Source organism: Panthera uncia, chromosome X, assembly GCF_023721935.1.
Source record: "Panthera uncia isolate 11264 chromosome X, Puncia_PCG_1.0, whole genome shotgun sequence".
Lineage (NCBI taxonomy): Eukaryota > Metazoa > Chordata > Mammalia > Carnivora > Felidae > Panthera > Panthera uncia.
Window position 1 is genome coordinate 38,952,559 of NC_064817.1, and position 13,992 is coordinate 38,966,550.

The 13,992-nt window shown below is 47.8% G+C and overlaps 1 protein-coding gene across 4 annotated transcripts in view; it reads right to left on the minus strand.

The window, feature by feature from the left end:
- SLC9A7 (solute carrier family 9 member A7) overlaps positions 1 to 11,708 on the minus strand; it is a 136,752-nt gene extending 125,044 nt beyond the window's left edge. For all 4 annotated transcript variants that reach the window (XM_049644587.1, XM_049644585.1, XM_049644584.1 and 1 more), the window contains exon 1: positions 11,231 to 11,708. In XM_049644587.1, coding sequence (XP_049500544.1) covers positions 11,231 to 11,558 — 328 coding nt within the window. In that variant the 5' untranslated portion in view covers positions 11,559 to 11,708. The remainder of the gene's footprint in view (positions 1 to 11,230) is intronic.
- Between the last annotated feature and the right edge of the window lie 2,284 nt (positions 11,709 to 13,992).

Consider the following 13,992-nt stretch of genomic DNA (forward strand, 5'->3'; position numbering starts at 1 on the left):
AAAAGACAGCAACAGAAAATAACAAAGTATTAGAGAGGATGTGGAGAGACTGGGACGCTTGTGCACTGGGGTGGGAATGTAAAATATGGCAGCTGCTGTGGAAAACAGTTTAAGCAATTCCTCAAAGAGTTAAACAAAGAGGGGCACCTGGGTGGGGTCAGTCAGTTAAGCTCCCGACTCTCGATCTCGGCTCAGGTCATGATCTCATGGTTCCTGAGATCGAGCCCTGAGTCGGGCTCTGTGCTGACAACACGGAGCCTGCTTGGGATTCTTTCTCTCTTTCCCTCTCTCTGACCCTCCTCCGCACGTGCTCTAGCTCTCTCCTCTCAAAACAAATAAATACACTTTAAAATAAAAGTTAAACTTGGGGGCGCCTGGGTGGCTCAGTCGGTTGTGGGTCCAATTTCAGCTCATGCTTCGTGGGTTCGGGCTCCATGTCAGGCTCTGTGCTGACAGCTCAGAGCCTGGAGCCTGCTTCAGATTCTTTGTCTCCCTCTCTCTCTGACCCTCCCCTGCTTGTTCTCTGTCTGTCTCCCTCTCTCTGAAAAATCAATAAACATTAAAAAATAATAATAAAATAAAAGTTAAACACAGAACTACCATATGACCCAGCAATTCCACTTCTAGGTGTATATTCAAAAGAACTGAAAACAGGGGCTCAATCAGATACTTGTATGTTCACGGCAGCATTATTCATAACAGACAAAAGGTGGAAACAACCCAAGCGTCCAGGAACTGATAAATGAATGAACAAAATGCAGAATGGAATACTATTCAGCCACAGAAAGGAATGAAGTTCATATATATGCTATGACATGGATGAACCTTGAAAATATTATGCCAAGCAAGGAGCGCCTGGGTGGCTCAGTCGGTTAAGCGTCCAACTTTGGTTCAGGTCATGATTCGCGGTTTGTGGGTTCGAGCCCCACGTCGGGCTCTGCGCTGACAGCTCAGAGCCTGGAGCCTGCTTCGGATTCTGTGTCTCCTTCTCTCTCTGCCCCTCCCCTGCTCGTGCTCTGTCTCTCTCTCTCAAAAGAAATAAATAATAACACATTTTAAAAAATTTTTTTAAAAAGAAAATATTACCCCAAGTGAAATAAGTCAGGTACAAATAAGTCATACACGTATATGAAATGTCCAGGATAGGCACATTCATAGAGACAGAAACCCGATTAGAGGATACTGGGGAATGGGGGGCAGAGGAAGGAATGAGGCATTGCTGTTTAATGGGTACAGAGTTTCTATTTGAGGGGATAAAAAAAAATTTGGAAACAGCGGTGACGGCCACACAATTTTACAAATGCCATCGATGCTAGCGAATTGTACAGTTACAAATGATAAAAACGGCAAATATTACCATATGCATGCTGCCACAATAAAAAACATTTTAAACCACCATGTGGCTTATCAGCTAAATACACAATTGTCTGCAAACGTACTCACCTATCCCTTTGTGCTCCTTCCTGAAACAGCTCTTGCTGTGATTCAGGCAGATGTTTTCACACACACAGTTTTCCCTCTCAGAAACTTCCCTGTCAGTGGGAATCTGCGGCACGAGAACCTGAAGGACCTTTCATGCGAAGCAGTGTTACGGCACCTTCTTTTTGTTAGACAAGAGTATCTGTTAAATATTTCCATGGTGCCTACTATGTGTCTGGCGCCATTCTCGGGACAGAGGAGACGGCAGTGAACAAAAGACAGATATGCCTGCCCACCCAGTCATTCAGGCTTATGTTCTAACGTCTTTTGGAAGAGACTGATAGGCCTGTGGGAACCAGCATTGTAAGAGTAGCGAGACCCGGCAGTTCCACAGACCCAGTTCTACCTGCCTCCCCACCTCTGTGACAGTGACCTACAGACGAGGGAGATTTTAAGCACCTGCTCCCACCTGAGAAGCTGGCATGGCCACTCTGAACATCCTTTGGCAGTTCTTCTGGTTTTTTCCCCCTTAGCAACTGGTAGCCTCCTGCCATATCGTCTTGGTCAGGGCCGCGATAACAAAGCACCATAGAGCAGGTGGCTTATACATCACCGAAATGTATTTTTCCTCACAGTTCTGGAGGCTGGAAGTCCAAGATCAGGGTAGTAGAATGGTCAGGTTTCTGGTGAGAGTCTCTTCTGGGTTGCAGACTGCTGACTTCTCACTGTATACTGTATACATGGTGGGAGAGAGAACTCCCAGAGGTCTCTTTTAAAATCCCATTCTTTTCTAATCGCATTCAGGAGGGCTCCCAAAGGCCACAGCTCCTAATACTATCACACTAGGGGTTAGGATTTCAACATATGAATTGAGGGAGGCCCAACCAACCAATGTATACCACATATCAATGGGGTAACACCTGGAGTGTGGCCATTGGGATGAAAACGAACAGGCATTTTGGCCCCACTAGGATCCAAGGGCCCCAGGCCAATCTAGCACCGGAAAAGCCAGTCTTCCAAATTGGTCAGCCTCACTCCTTGCGCCAGTACACTGGAGTTTGGGGCCAAGGCCCCAGCTAATAATAAAGGGACGTCATGCTTTGTTTTACCCTCTGAGCATAGCTTTCCCTCGGGAGACCCCCTGGAAGCGGGGCATCGGGGCCGGATTCAGGTTCTGCCGTACCCTGGCCAAACACATCCTGAACCGTATTGATCTCGTCCTTTAGGGTACCCCCACTTACCAATCTCAAACGGGCGACCCTAAACGAATGAGGTGCTAGGCCTAACTTTCGATCTCTTTGTCTGGCAAAACGGGACCCATAACACGGCCAAACGGCTTAAAGTATGCAAAGTCCTGAACACAGTGCCTGGCCATCATAACAGGTGCTAAAAAAAAAAAAAATAGTTGCTATTTTTCTACAGTTATTTAATTACAAGCAACACAGTGAATGTACTTTAAAGGGTGAAAACTTAAATACTCAACAACAGTGAGTTTCGAACTTCAACTTAAAACAACAAAAACAAAACCCTGCTACCGTAATGAAACACGGATTTCTGGGTCCCACTCTGAGGCCGGACCTCCTAGTTCTAACGAGCTCCCAGGTGATGCTGATAAGTGCATTGAGACAACTTCACAAACTCCAGATGAATACTCTCTCCAAACTGGATTACTTAAAATTTAGCAGCAGCAGCAGCAGCAGCAGCAACCAAACCGCATGCAAATTCTCCCACTTCTCTTTTCTGGATTATGTGGGAGAAAGTACTCATCAAATACTGCACCGGACGCTGGCTGGCTGCTTTCCACCCTGGTCCCCTTCCTCCAGCTAGACTTCACTGCCCCGCCTCTCTTCCAGTTAGACGTGGCCTCATGACCAAGCTCTGTCCAACAGAAGTGGGCAAAGTGACACGAACCACTTCCACACTTAGCACGCGGTCTTCCCGTGTGATCCCCTTTTTCTTTCCTCATTCACTGGCCGGAGAGAGAGGATTTCAAGGAAGCCAGAAAATGGAGGACACCTGGCTCCTGAACGACCACACCGAGAACCACCTGCCAGACCCTTGCACTGAACTCTTCTTGTGTTAGGCCACTGAAATGTGGGGTTGGTCTGTTCTAACAGCTAGCATTACCCTAATACAAATATCCACATTGATTAAAAGCCAGGTAGCATGCTTTAACCAAAAGAGAAAAGTCTCCTAATACCTGTTCTCTTGCAAGTGGAAGAGAGGCAATTTTTCAAAAGGCATGTGAGGTTTAAAATGAAACCAAAAGGGGCGCCCGGGTGGCTCAGTCGGTTAAGCGTCCAATGCCAGCTCAAGTCATGGTCTCGAGGTTGGTGAGTTCGAGCCCCGCGTCAGGCTCTGGGTGGACAGCTCGGAGCCTGGAGCCTGCTTTGGATTCTCTGTCTCCCTCTCTCTCTGCCCCTCCCCCATGCTTTGTCTGTCTGTCTTTCTCTCTCTCTCTCTCACTCTCAAAAATAAATAAGCGTTAAAAAAATTTTTTTAAACCAAACCAAAAAATTAAAATTCAAAAGAAGTTACTGATTCTCAAGTCGTGAAAGCCTAACGTCATCTCATAGCAACTAACGTCAAACAGCATTCCTCAATTTCAGAGTTCAATGAGAGTAACGGGTTGTATACCGCCTCACCTGTACAACCTTTCAGGGAGGAAAGTTAACAGGTTACCAGCTAACAGGTTAGCAGGGAGGTTAACATCGTCCCCAGTCCTCTATTTTAATGAAAAATTTGAAACACACAAAAAAGTTGAAAGATGAATAGAAAACACACCCTTTCATCCACCACCCAGGTATAGCAAGTGCTAGCATTTTGCCATATTGGTTTCCTCTATATATGGGTGTGTGTATTTTTTTGACTGAGCTTTTTGAAAGTAAGCTAGCTGCATGTGTCAGGACTCATACACTTCACCCTTAAATAATTCAGCCTACAATTCCAATGAGTACGTACGTTCTCCTGTATAACCTCCATTATCTCACCTAAGAAAAGTATCAGTAATTCCCTAATGTCACCTAACACCAAGTCCATGTTCAAATATCCCTGATTGTCCCCCCAAACATTCTATAGCTTATTTTCATGAACCAGGAGCCAATCAAGCTTCCTGTGCTCTGACTGCTTATATTTGGTCTCTATGAGCTTAGAACATGGTCTTAGTCTGCTCAGGCTGCTAGGACAAAATACCATTGACTGGGCGGTTTAAACAACAAACATTTATTTCTCACAGTTCTGGAGGCTGGAAAGTTCAAGATCAAGGCGCTGGCAGATTCGGCGTCTGACTAGAGCCCTCTTCCTAGCTTGTAGATGGCTGCCTTCTCACTGTATCCTCACATGGTAGAGAGATAGGGGGCTCTTGTCTCTCCCTCTTCTTATAAGGGCACTAATCCCATCGTACAGGTTCCACCCTCATGACCTCATCTAAACCTAATTACCTCCCCCAAACCCGACTTCCAAATAGCATCACATTAGGGATCAGGACTTCAACATAGGAATCTTGGCTGGGGCAGGGGGAGGGTACTACAATTCAGTCTATAACAGACACTTATCCTGCCTTTTTGTTTCCCTTTGACACAGACTTGTTGAAGAGACCAGGACAACTTGTCTCGTAAGTTATCCCGTTATTTTGGATATGTCAAATTGCTTTCACTCGGTATTTGATAACTTGTTTCCCTCTCCCCTGTATTTCCTGTAAACTGGAAGATGTGCCTAAAACCTCGATTCGATTCAAACAGAACATCTGGAGGATGAATCCGACACGGGTAAAGCTGTAGAGCTTTACAAGGAGCAAGGATAAATTTGACGGCTCAGCTATAAGACAGTGACTGCCAGACCTTGCCACTACAAAGATATCTTCTTTCCTTCGCGATAGGCGAGTAACCTGTGGAGTTATCCTTGGCATCGTGTAAGTACCGTGTTCCCCAACAACTTCTCACCTAGGGCTTTGGAATTCCTTGAAAATCCTTATCTAAGGCGTTGGGGGCTGTGAGACGGTGGTTTTCTAGTGACATCATTCCAGAGAGGTTAACTTCTGAAAGTTCTAAGAAACACTTTCAGGAAATGTCATTTTCTAATTTTAAGACACGTTTTACTTCCGTGTATTACTTTGAAATAACTAAAAGATTTCCCTGTGCCCAGAGATTTCAAAAAGAACATCCTGATAGCCAAGGAAAATGCTACCCAACCACATAACTATGTTCTTAGTTCTAATGTATTTTTTGCTACATAAGCGCTGTTTGCTTTTATTTTTACTTTTTTAACGTTTATTCATTTTTGAGAGACACGGAGAGACAGAGCATGAGCAGGGGAGGGGCAGAGAGAGAGGGAGACACAGAATGCGAAGCAGGCTCCAGGCTCTGAACTGTCAGCCCAGAGGCAGATGTGGGGCTCGAACTCACAAACTGTGAGATCATGACCTGAACTGGAGTCAGACACTTAACCAACTGAGCCACCCAGGCACTCTTTTTTAATTTTTTTAAACGTTTACTTATTATTGAAAGACAGAGAGAGACAGAGTGAGCAGGGGAGGGGCAGAGAGAGAGGGAGACACAGAATCCGAAGCAGGCTCCAGGCTCTGAGGCATCAGCACAGAGCCCAATGCAGGCTGGAACTCACAAACTGTGATATCACCACCTGAGCCAAAGTCGGAAGCTTAACTGACTGAGCCACTCAGGCGCCTCTGTTTGCTTTATGTTTAAACAACATTTCAATTACAAAAGTAACGTGTGCCAGTATGGTAGAAAATTCAGGCCATTCAGAAGAGTACAAAGGGAAAAGTAGCATCTCTCTTCCCTCTCTCCCAACAACGGTTTCCACAACCAAAGGATAACCACTGCTAAGTTTGTGTATCCTTCCAAAGAAGCACATATGTCACATAGAAATGTGTATACATCATGTTTGTATACACATATTCCATAATTTTTAAAGCATAAATGAGATAATACTATCCAGACCGTTCTGCCCATTTTTTTTCCCCACGGCAGTATGTGTGGACAGGGTAGGCATACTGTAAATATTTTCTAGGTATTAACAATTAGTCCACCCCCCCAAAAAAAATCAAATGTTCCTCATCCCTACTAACTGTATCTTAATGCATTTTTTTTAATTTTTTTTAACGTTTGTTTATTTTTGAGACAGAGAGAGACAGAGCATGAACGGGGGAGAGTCAGATTGAGGGAGACACAGAATCCGAAACAGGCTCCAGGCTCTGAGCTGTCAGCACAGAGCCCGACACGGGGCTCAAACTCACAGACCGTGAGATCATGACCTGAGCCGAAGTCGGTCACTTAACCGACTGAGCCACCCAGGCACCCCTCCTAATGCATTTTTAAATTACAGGGGTGCCTGGGTGGCTCAGTTGCTTAAGCAAACGACTCTTGGTTGCGACTCAGGTAACGATCTCACGGTTCATGAGCTCGAGCCCCACAATTGGCTGTGCGATGACAGTGGGGTGCCTGCTTGGGATTCTCTCTCTCTCCCTGTCTCTCTGCCCCTTCCATGTACGTGCTCGCTCTCTTACTCTCTCTCTCAAACTAAATAAATAAACTTTAAATAATTTACAGCAGGCCTCTACCTGAATTAACCCCAAGTAGCAAAGCTGGCCAAAAAATCACGAAGTCTAGAGTGAGAATGAGAATTCATATCTCCCAAGTGTTTAAGTATCAGACACTGCACTTGATCTTTATCATATCTCAATAATATAATAATCCTGTGAAGTGAGGGATACTGTCTCCATTTTTGAAAAGAGGAAACCAAGACGTAGAGAGCTTACCCAATGCTACACAGCTTTATAAGTAACAGAGCCAGCACTTGAACCCAAGGTATCTGGTACCCAAGTGAGACCATGTGGAGCAGCCCCAAACTGGGGCCAAAGTGAGCGACTCAAACACACACACACACACACACACACACACACACACACACACACATAAATGAGGGCTCCCGATTAACCAAGAACAGCGTGGTTCCAAGATGTGTGCTCGCAAGGCTCAAACGTTAATTTTATGCTACTGTGCAGAGTCATATTTCCCCTTGCAGATTTCACCTATGAACCCACTCTCTCACGCTGCGCTTAGCAATTCGGCTCCAACAAAGCAACAATGAGCCCACGGTCCACAGAACCTGGAGGGGCTGACCAACGTGTACTTGGAAAGTTGATAGGCATGGAGGAAGCGAGAAGCAGGTGGCAGGCTGCCACGGCCAAGTGAGATATTTTGGACCTGTATCAGTTGCCACAAAAACATTACGGGGGAAGTGGAACTAGCGTACGCATGAGAGAGAACCACAGTTAACTGACACAGTCTGTTTATACCACCTTTCCCTGCCTCAAACACTTGCTATTTCTGCTGCACAGACTTGCTGGGCCTGATAACTTTCAGATGGCACTTAGTCACGTACAGAGGCAGACAGCTGGGAGCTCCCTGCCCTGACAAAACAGGTCAGACTGGTGCCAGGTAAGCTCCTGGTCCACTGCCCTGCAGCTCCCATCAGGGCCTGGGGTGGGGGCTGCTTTCAACTTCCCTGGAGAGTCTGCTCTGTGGTCACCCTCCCTTACGGCTACCCGGGTCTGTTGTCAGGGAGGGGTGCTTGTAACCGTCCCTTGCAATTTAAATGTCGAGCATTCACTGTGTGTCTCTTATTGTCCTTAGATCCCTTGCATCTGAGCAAGCCCTTATTATGGGATCTATTTGTTGTGCACACCACTCCTAATATAGCATCAACTATTTGGGGGGGGATAATGAAATAAAAAGGAGAGAGGGAAAGGAAGGAAAATCTCTTTCCCCACGCCCCATTTTGTCTCCATTCCAGGCACGGGGCTCCAGAAGTTCCAGGGGTACAATCCACAATTGAAAGGTCACAGAAAATCGGTAACATAATGTAATTTAAGTAGGGAGAAGTGGGCATCACACTGGATGATTTGAGAAGCATCTTAAAAATGCCATCACGAATGCCACAGAACGGAGGCAAGGACACGCTAATAGGTAATTCGGCTCCCATAATTCAAAAATCGAAAAGCACAAAAGAGTATACAGTGTATTTCCCTCCCACCTCATGTCACAGCCACCTAGCTCCTCCCCCACACACAAAAAAACAATGTTACTAGTCTATTGCCTGTCCTTCCAGAGATATTTCATACCAACAAATATATATAATCACAATTTATCTCAATATATGACTATATATAAATATATATTTACCATAACTCTTTATAAACATTAAAGCCTTCCCTTTCAGATTAAAGTGCCACTTAAATATTTTTTAAAGGGGCAGAATTTAACATTTTTTTTTAATTTCGAACAGTTCTGAAACTTGCAGTTGAACTCTTTCACTCATAAAACTTTACCAACATTAAAAAAAAACCTGCCCCCATTTAAAAATTAAAAAAGCAGATACTGAACAAATGTTTCCTTACGTCTTTTTGTCCTTTATTACTCAGAGGCAACAGGACAATTACTCACTTCCTCTACTGATATCAAGAAATGAAATCTGTTTTCTTACTATTATTAACAAAGAGAAGTCCTGAAAATCTGTACTGTATTGACTTCAGCGCTCAAAGATTTTCATGCTGAATTTTTAAAAATCAGAATCCCTATCCCAATAGCCTTCAGGAAAGAATGAACAATTAGCTAATCAAATGACATTAGAATTCAGATGGGGCAGGAGGGCGCTAAAACAGAAAGAAGACTAAATATCCATGAGACAGAGAAATGTTTTCTCACAGTTACAGGCAAGATATCCACATCAAAATAGCAATATGTGGCATAACCTAGGGTATCACATATTGGCAGACAAAATATCTTCGTATATTTCAAAGTAACACTAAAACCCAAAGGCAGAGCAAAATTACACAGAATGTTATGAGACGATGTTGCCTTTTCTGAGCAAACATCAATTAAACCAGATTCCAGTTTCACAAAATGAAACAGTACATTGCAGCACAGCCCCAGCGACTAAAAAATTGCAAGGAGTTGAAACAGTACACATCAGCAAAGGAAAATTCCACTATTGTTTGTGAGCCTCAAGATAACGGTGACTGCGCTAAGAACATGGAGTAGTCCTCAGGAAAAAAAATATTTTTAAATCCTCATTTATTTTCCATGCACTTGAACATGTATTCGTGAGCCTGTCAAATCTACCTTCTAAAAGTATTTCACGCTGTGATTTAATGAATTGGATCTAGAGGCCATAAAATAAAAAGATTTTCATGGTTACCTATAGACATATAAGGGTAATCTTCATTTGCATTACGTCTCAGAGTCAACCACCCGAAATGACAACACGCTTCAACTCCCCACTCTGCTACCTGCTCAGTACACCTCCAGCTCTGGCCTCCGTCACTTGTCACCCATAGACACAAACCCCAGAGCTCAAGAATGGCCAGGTATGGAGGCCAAAGTCTGAGTTCACATCTGTAATTTGCAAAAGCCAAACTCGCTTTCAGACCTGGTCCTGTTTCAGTTAAAGATCTGTTTAGGCCTCCACCTCTTTAAAACTAGAGGGCCTCCCGACAGCACTCCATAACCTTGGAAGCCACCAGCCTGGGCTGTCAACGACCCATCAAGAACCCTGAGAAGCGAGGCCCAGGGCCAAGGGTAATTTTCACATTAAAGATTAAGGCATCAGCTTTCCATTCTTTATCAGGGAACCCTGAGTGGAAATTGAATGGAGAGATCCCTCCAGTAAAAGCAATGAAGTAGAATGCTCCCTATTGGGAATAGTCATGAAGCGGGCTCATCTATTTCACATGAGGATGCCAACCTGGGCCTTAACGCCACTGAATTCAATTCAAAAAGAGAATACTGGGTTCCAGTCTGGAGTCAGAAGGGGGGGGGGGGCGGGGAGAGAGGGATGATTCAGATTACAGCTAACTGACATCGGTGTGACAACAGCAGATTGGTGCTGACCGCTCCGCGGGTAACACACCGGGTGCCATTAAATCCACAAAAAGATGATGGCATCAGCCCACCCTTCACAACAAAAGACGGCTGGCTCCAGGATTAAAACCACTACTTTTCCTCTTCATGCACTTATAAACGTGTCTTCAAAGTCAGGTCCGCGTTAAAATCTGAAGAACACAAATCTCGTCTTTGCTTGGAGAAGCCAAGTAACTGGGTAGAACGTCCCACCTGGACAGACGGGTGGGAGGCGTGCCCACATCCCCGACTAGGCCCGACCGTGGCAGTGCACCACACTGGATCCTGGACCGCGCTCATTTTTCACAGCGCTTCACACTCTGACTTTACCAAGAGACCCAGGAACGCGGATTTCAGAAGTGGGCGCCCACCCGGGGTGACCATGGATGTGTGCATCCATCGGGCCCCGGACGCCAAGAAACCCAACCCCAGAAACCCTCAGTCTTCGCCCCCACCCTCACTGTGGCCTGCCTCCTGGGGTGACGCGGTCCCCAAGGAAGTCACCCACCCTCTGCCGCCGCGGCACACGTACCCTGTTGAGCTGAACTGGGGCGGGAGGTGGGGGGAGGCGAGTGCGGAAGCACGATGCGGGGAGGGGGGCAGCGCAAAACAGAACCCGGTGGGCAGAACCAGGCCACCTCTGTGCCTTTCATTATCCTGGTTCCCCGATGGAGACACAGCGAAATGGGGTGGAATTCTTTTCAACGGGAATAGAAAGCCAGAAAAAATGCAGTTGACCTTGGGAACCAACCCCGTCGCAGCGGGAAACGGAAAAGAAACACGTTGGCAAGGGAAGGGGGGAGCGCAGCGCAGAGCGGGGCGGGGTGGGGGCAGCGCAGCGGCCCGGCCGCCGGAGGGGTGTCGGGGTGGTGGGCGAGGTAGGGGGTGCTCACCGTAGATCATGGCCAGCCCGGTCTCGTGCAGGAAGCGCACCCGGCGGTGCTTGAAGAGCCAGATGGTGAGGATGGTGAGCGTGAGCAGCAGGATGAAGGTGAGCAGGCTCACGCTGTCTTGCCGGTGGCTCTCCTCCGCCTCCTTCTCAGTGGCGAGCTCCTCCATGGCGCTGCTGTCCTCGGCCGCCGCCCCAGAGGAGGAGGCCGAGGCCGCGGCGCGCAGCCCCCGACCCAGCAGCAGCGGCAGCAGCGGCAGCAGCAGCAGCCGCGGTGGCAGCGCCCGGGCCGCCCGGCCCCGGCCGAGGCGCGCCGCGTCACCAGGCTCCATGGCCCCAGGGCCGCCCGCGCCTCCTGCGCGCGGGGACCAGCAGTCCGCGCCGTCGGCGGGTTCCCGCGGCGCCGCCGACCTGCCCGAGTGGCCGTGGCCGCGGCCGCCGCAGCTCCTCCCCCCCGCGCGCGCCGGGCCGGGGCTGCGCCGGGAACCGCGTGGGGGAGGGGCGCGCGCAGTGCGCAGGATCCCCAAGCACCGCCCCCCGCCCGCGCACCTGTTCGGCCCCCAGCCGTGCCGCACCGCGCCGAGCGCCCTCCTGGCCGCCGAGGCCTACTGGGCCGGGGCCGTCCGACTCGGGGGCCGGGTCGCGGGCCCCGTGCCTCCCTGTGCGCCTCACCGGGTCCTGGCGTACCTGGCCAGGCCGTCCGGGGTCGCGGGGCCGTTCCTGGGCTGACGCCGCCGCGCTTCCTAAACGCGACGCCAGAGGTCGCCGGTGCCTGGCAGGAGCATCAGCTTGGATTCGCGCGGGCCGGCCGTGCGGTGTGGAGTCCTGTCTCTGGGGCCACCGCCAAGTGTTCGATCTCAGGCCGGTGTGTGGCTGCCCTGAGCCAAGGAACGAGGGGGCTCTGGGGGACGCGAGGATTCGCGAAGCAGGGTTACCCCCCTGCGCCTCTCTTTCCACGATCCCCACCCCCCCGTGCCTTCCAGTTTTGGGGGCTTAGCAGACTCTGCCAGGCTTCATTCAAACCTCTGCTCTAAGTCTGTCCCAAAGTGAGGCCTGATAAGGGGTTGGAATGGGGTGCAAGCATTAAAATATCTCCTTAACCACTTGGGGAATAGACTGACTTCTTATCGTGGACTGTGTAAGTAACCCTCTTTGGGGAACAAGGTTGAACCAGAAGGAACCACACACTTGCCAGGGGTGGGGGGTGGGGATTACCCTGGTGGCCCTTTTATGTTGACCTTCTGGTAGCCCCGGGAGTTTCTGGATGATTCTCAGGACGGCTCTGAGGAAAAAAATAGACTCTGGAACAATAACTTAGGAACTAGAATTTTCAATCCACCTTGTTCCCCTGGTCAAGGGAGAAAAGAGAGATTGAATTCTTTTCTTAAGATTTTTTAAAAAGTAATCTCTACACCCAACATGCAGATCGAACTTACAACCCCGAGATTAAGCATCACATGCTCTACCTACGGAGCAAACCAGGTGCCCCCAGAGAGATGTAATCTTTAATCACTGAATCCCCAGCACCTAACGCTGTGCTCATAAGTGTTCGTTGAACTGCTCTGAAATCCGTACCAACCTCTTCATCGGGATTTTAGCTAGCATTGTTCCCTATTTGTCCAGACTGTCACCCAGCCCCTGCAAAATTCCATATTCCTGAAGTTCCATGCAGGTTCCCAATGAAATTGCAAACACTGAAAACCTGGAGAGTCACAGAAAAAGTTATACAACAACAGGAAAACTAATTTCTGGAGATTCACTAAAATCCAGGTTTGCTGAAAACTGGTTATATTGATCATAATATTTAATATTACACCCTCTTGGGTTCCTGTAAGTCAAGGACAGCACTGCAGACTTCTTTTTTTTTAGTTTATTTATTTATTTTTGAGAGAGACAGAGACAGCGTGAGTGGGGGAGAGGCAGAGAGAGAGACAGAAAATCCCAAGCAGGCTCCATGCTGCCAGCGCAGAGCCCGACGCAGTGCTCAGACCCACTAACCGTGAGATCGTGACCTGAGCCGAAACCAAGAGTTGGATGCCCAACCAACTGAGCCACCCAGGTGCCCCTCTGCAGACTTCTTAGTACTTACGGCAGATTGTATTTTCAAAAAATGCCCACAACCATATTTCCAATTTCACATGCCTCTCAGAACCTTGCCACTCCCCCATCAAGAGGTGGCATTTGTGTTCCCGCCCCCTTGAACTTCAGTGGACCCTGTGACTGCCTCAAAGAATAGAATATGGCAATAGAGACCACGTAACTCGTGAAACCAGGTCGTAAAAGACAGTCTAGCTCCCGCCTGACTCACTCTCACACTCTTGTTCTCCACTCTGGAGCCCTGAGCTTCCGTGTGAAGTATCTAGACCACAGCGAGCTGTGACACCTGTTAGAAAGGCTACCGTCAAAAAGACAAGGGATGACAAATGTGGACAAGGGTGTGGAGGAAAGAGAGCACTTGTGCACTGTTGATACGAATGGAAATTGATACAGGCACTATGGAAAACAGTAAGGGGGGGGCCATCAAAAGATTAAAAATAGGACTACCATACGATCCAGAAATTCTACTTCTGGATATTTATCCGAAGCAAATGAAAGCAGGATCTCAAAAATACATCTTCATTCCCGTATTTATTACAGCATTATTCACAATAGCCAAGATAGGGAAACAGGTATCTGTCAATAGATGAATGGCCAAAGAAAATGTAATGTAGATAGAGAGATCGCGATATATAGACATAGTTACACACACGATGGAAAATTCAGCCA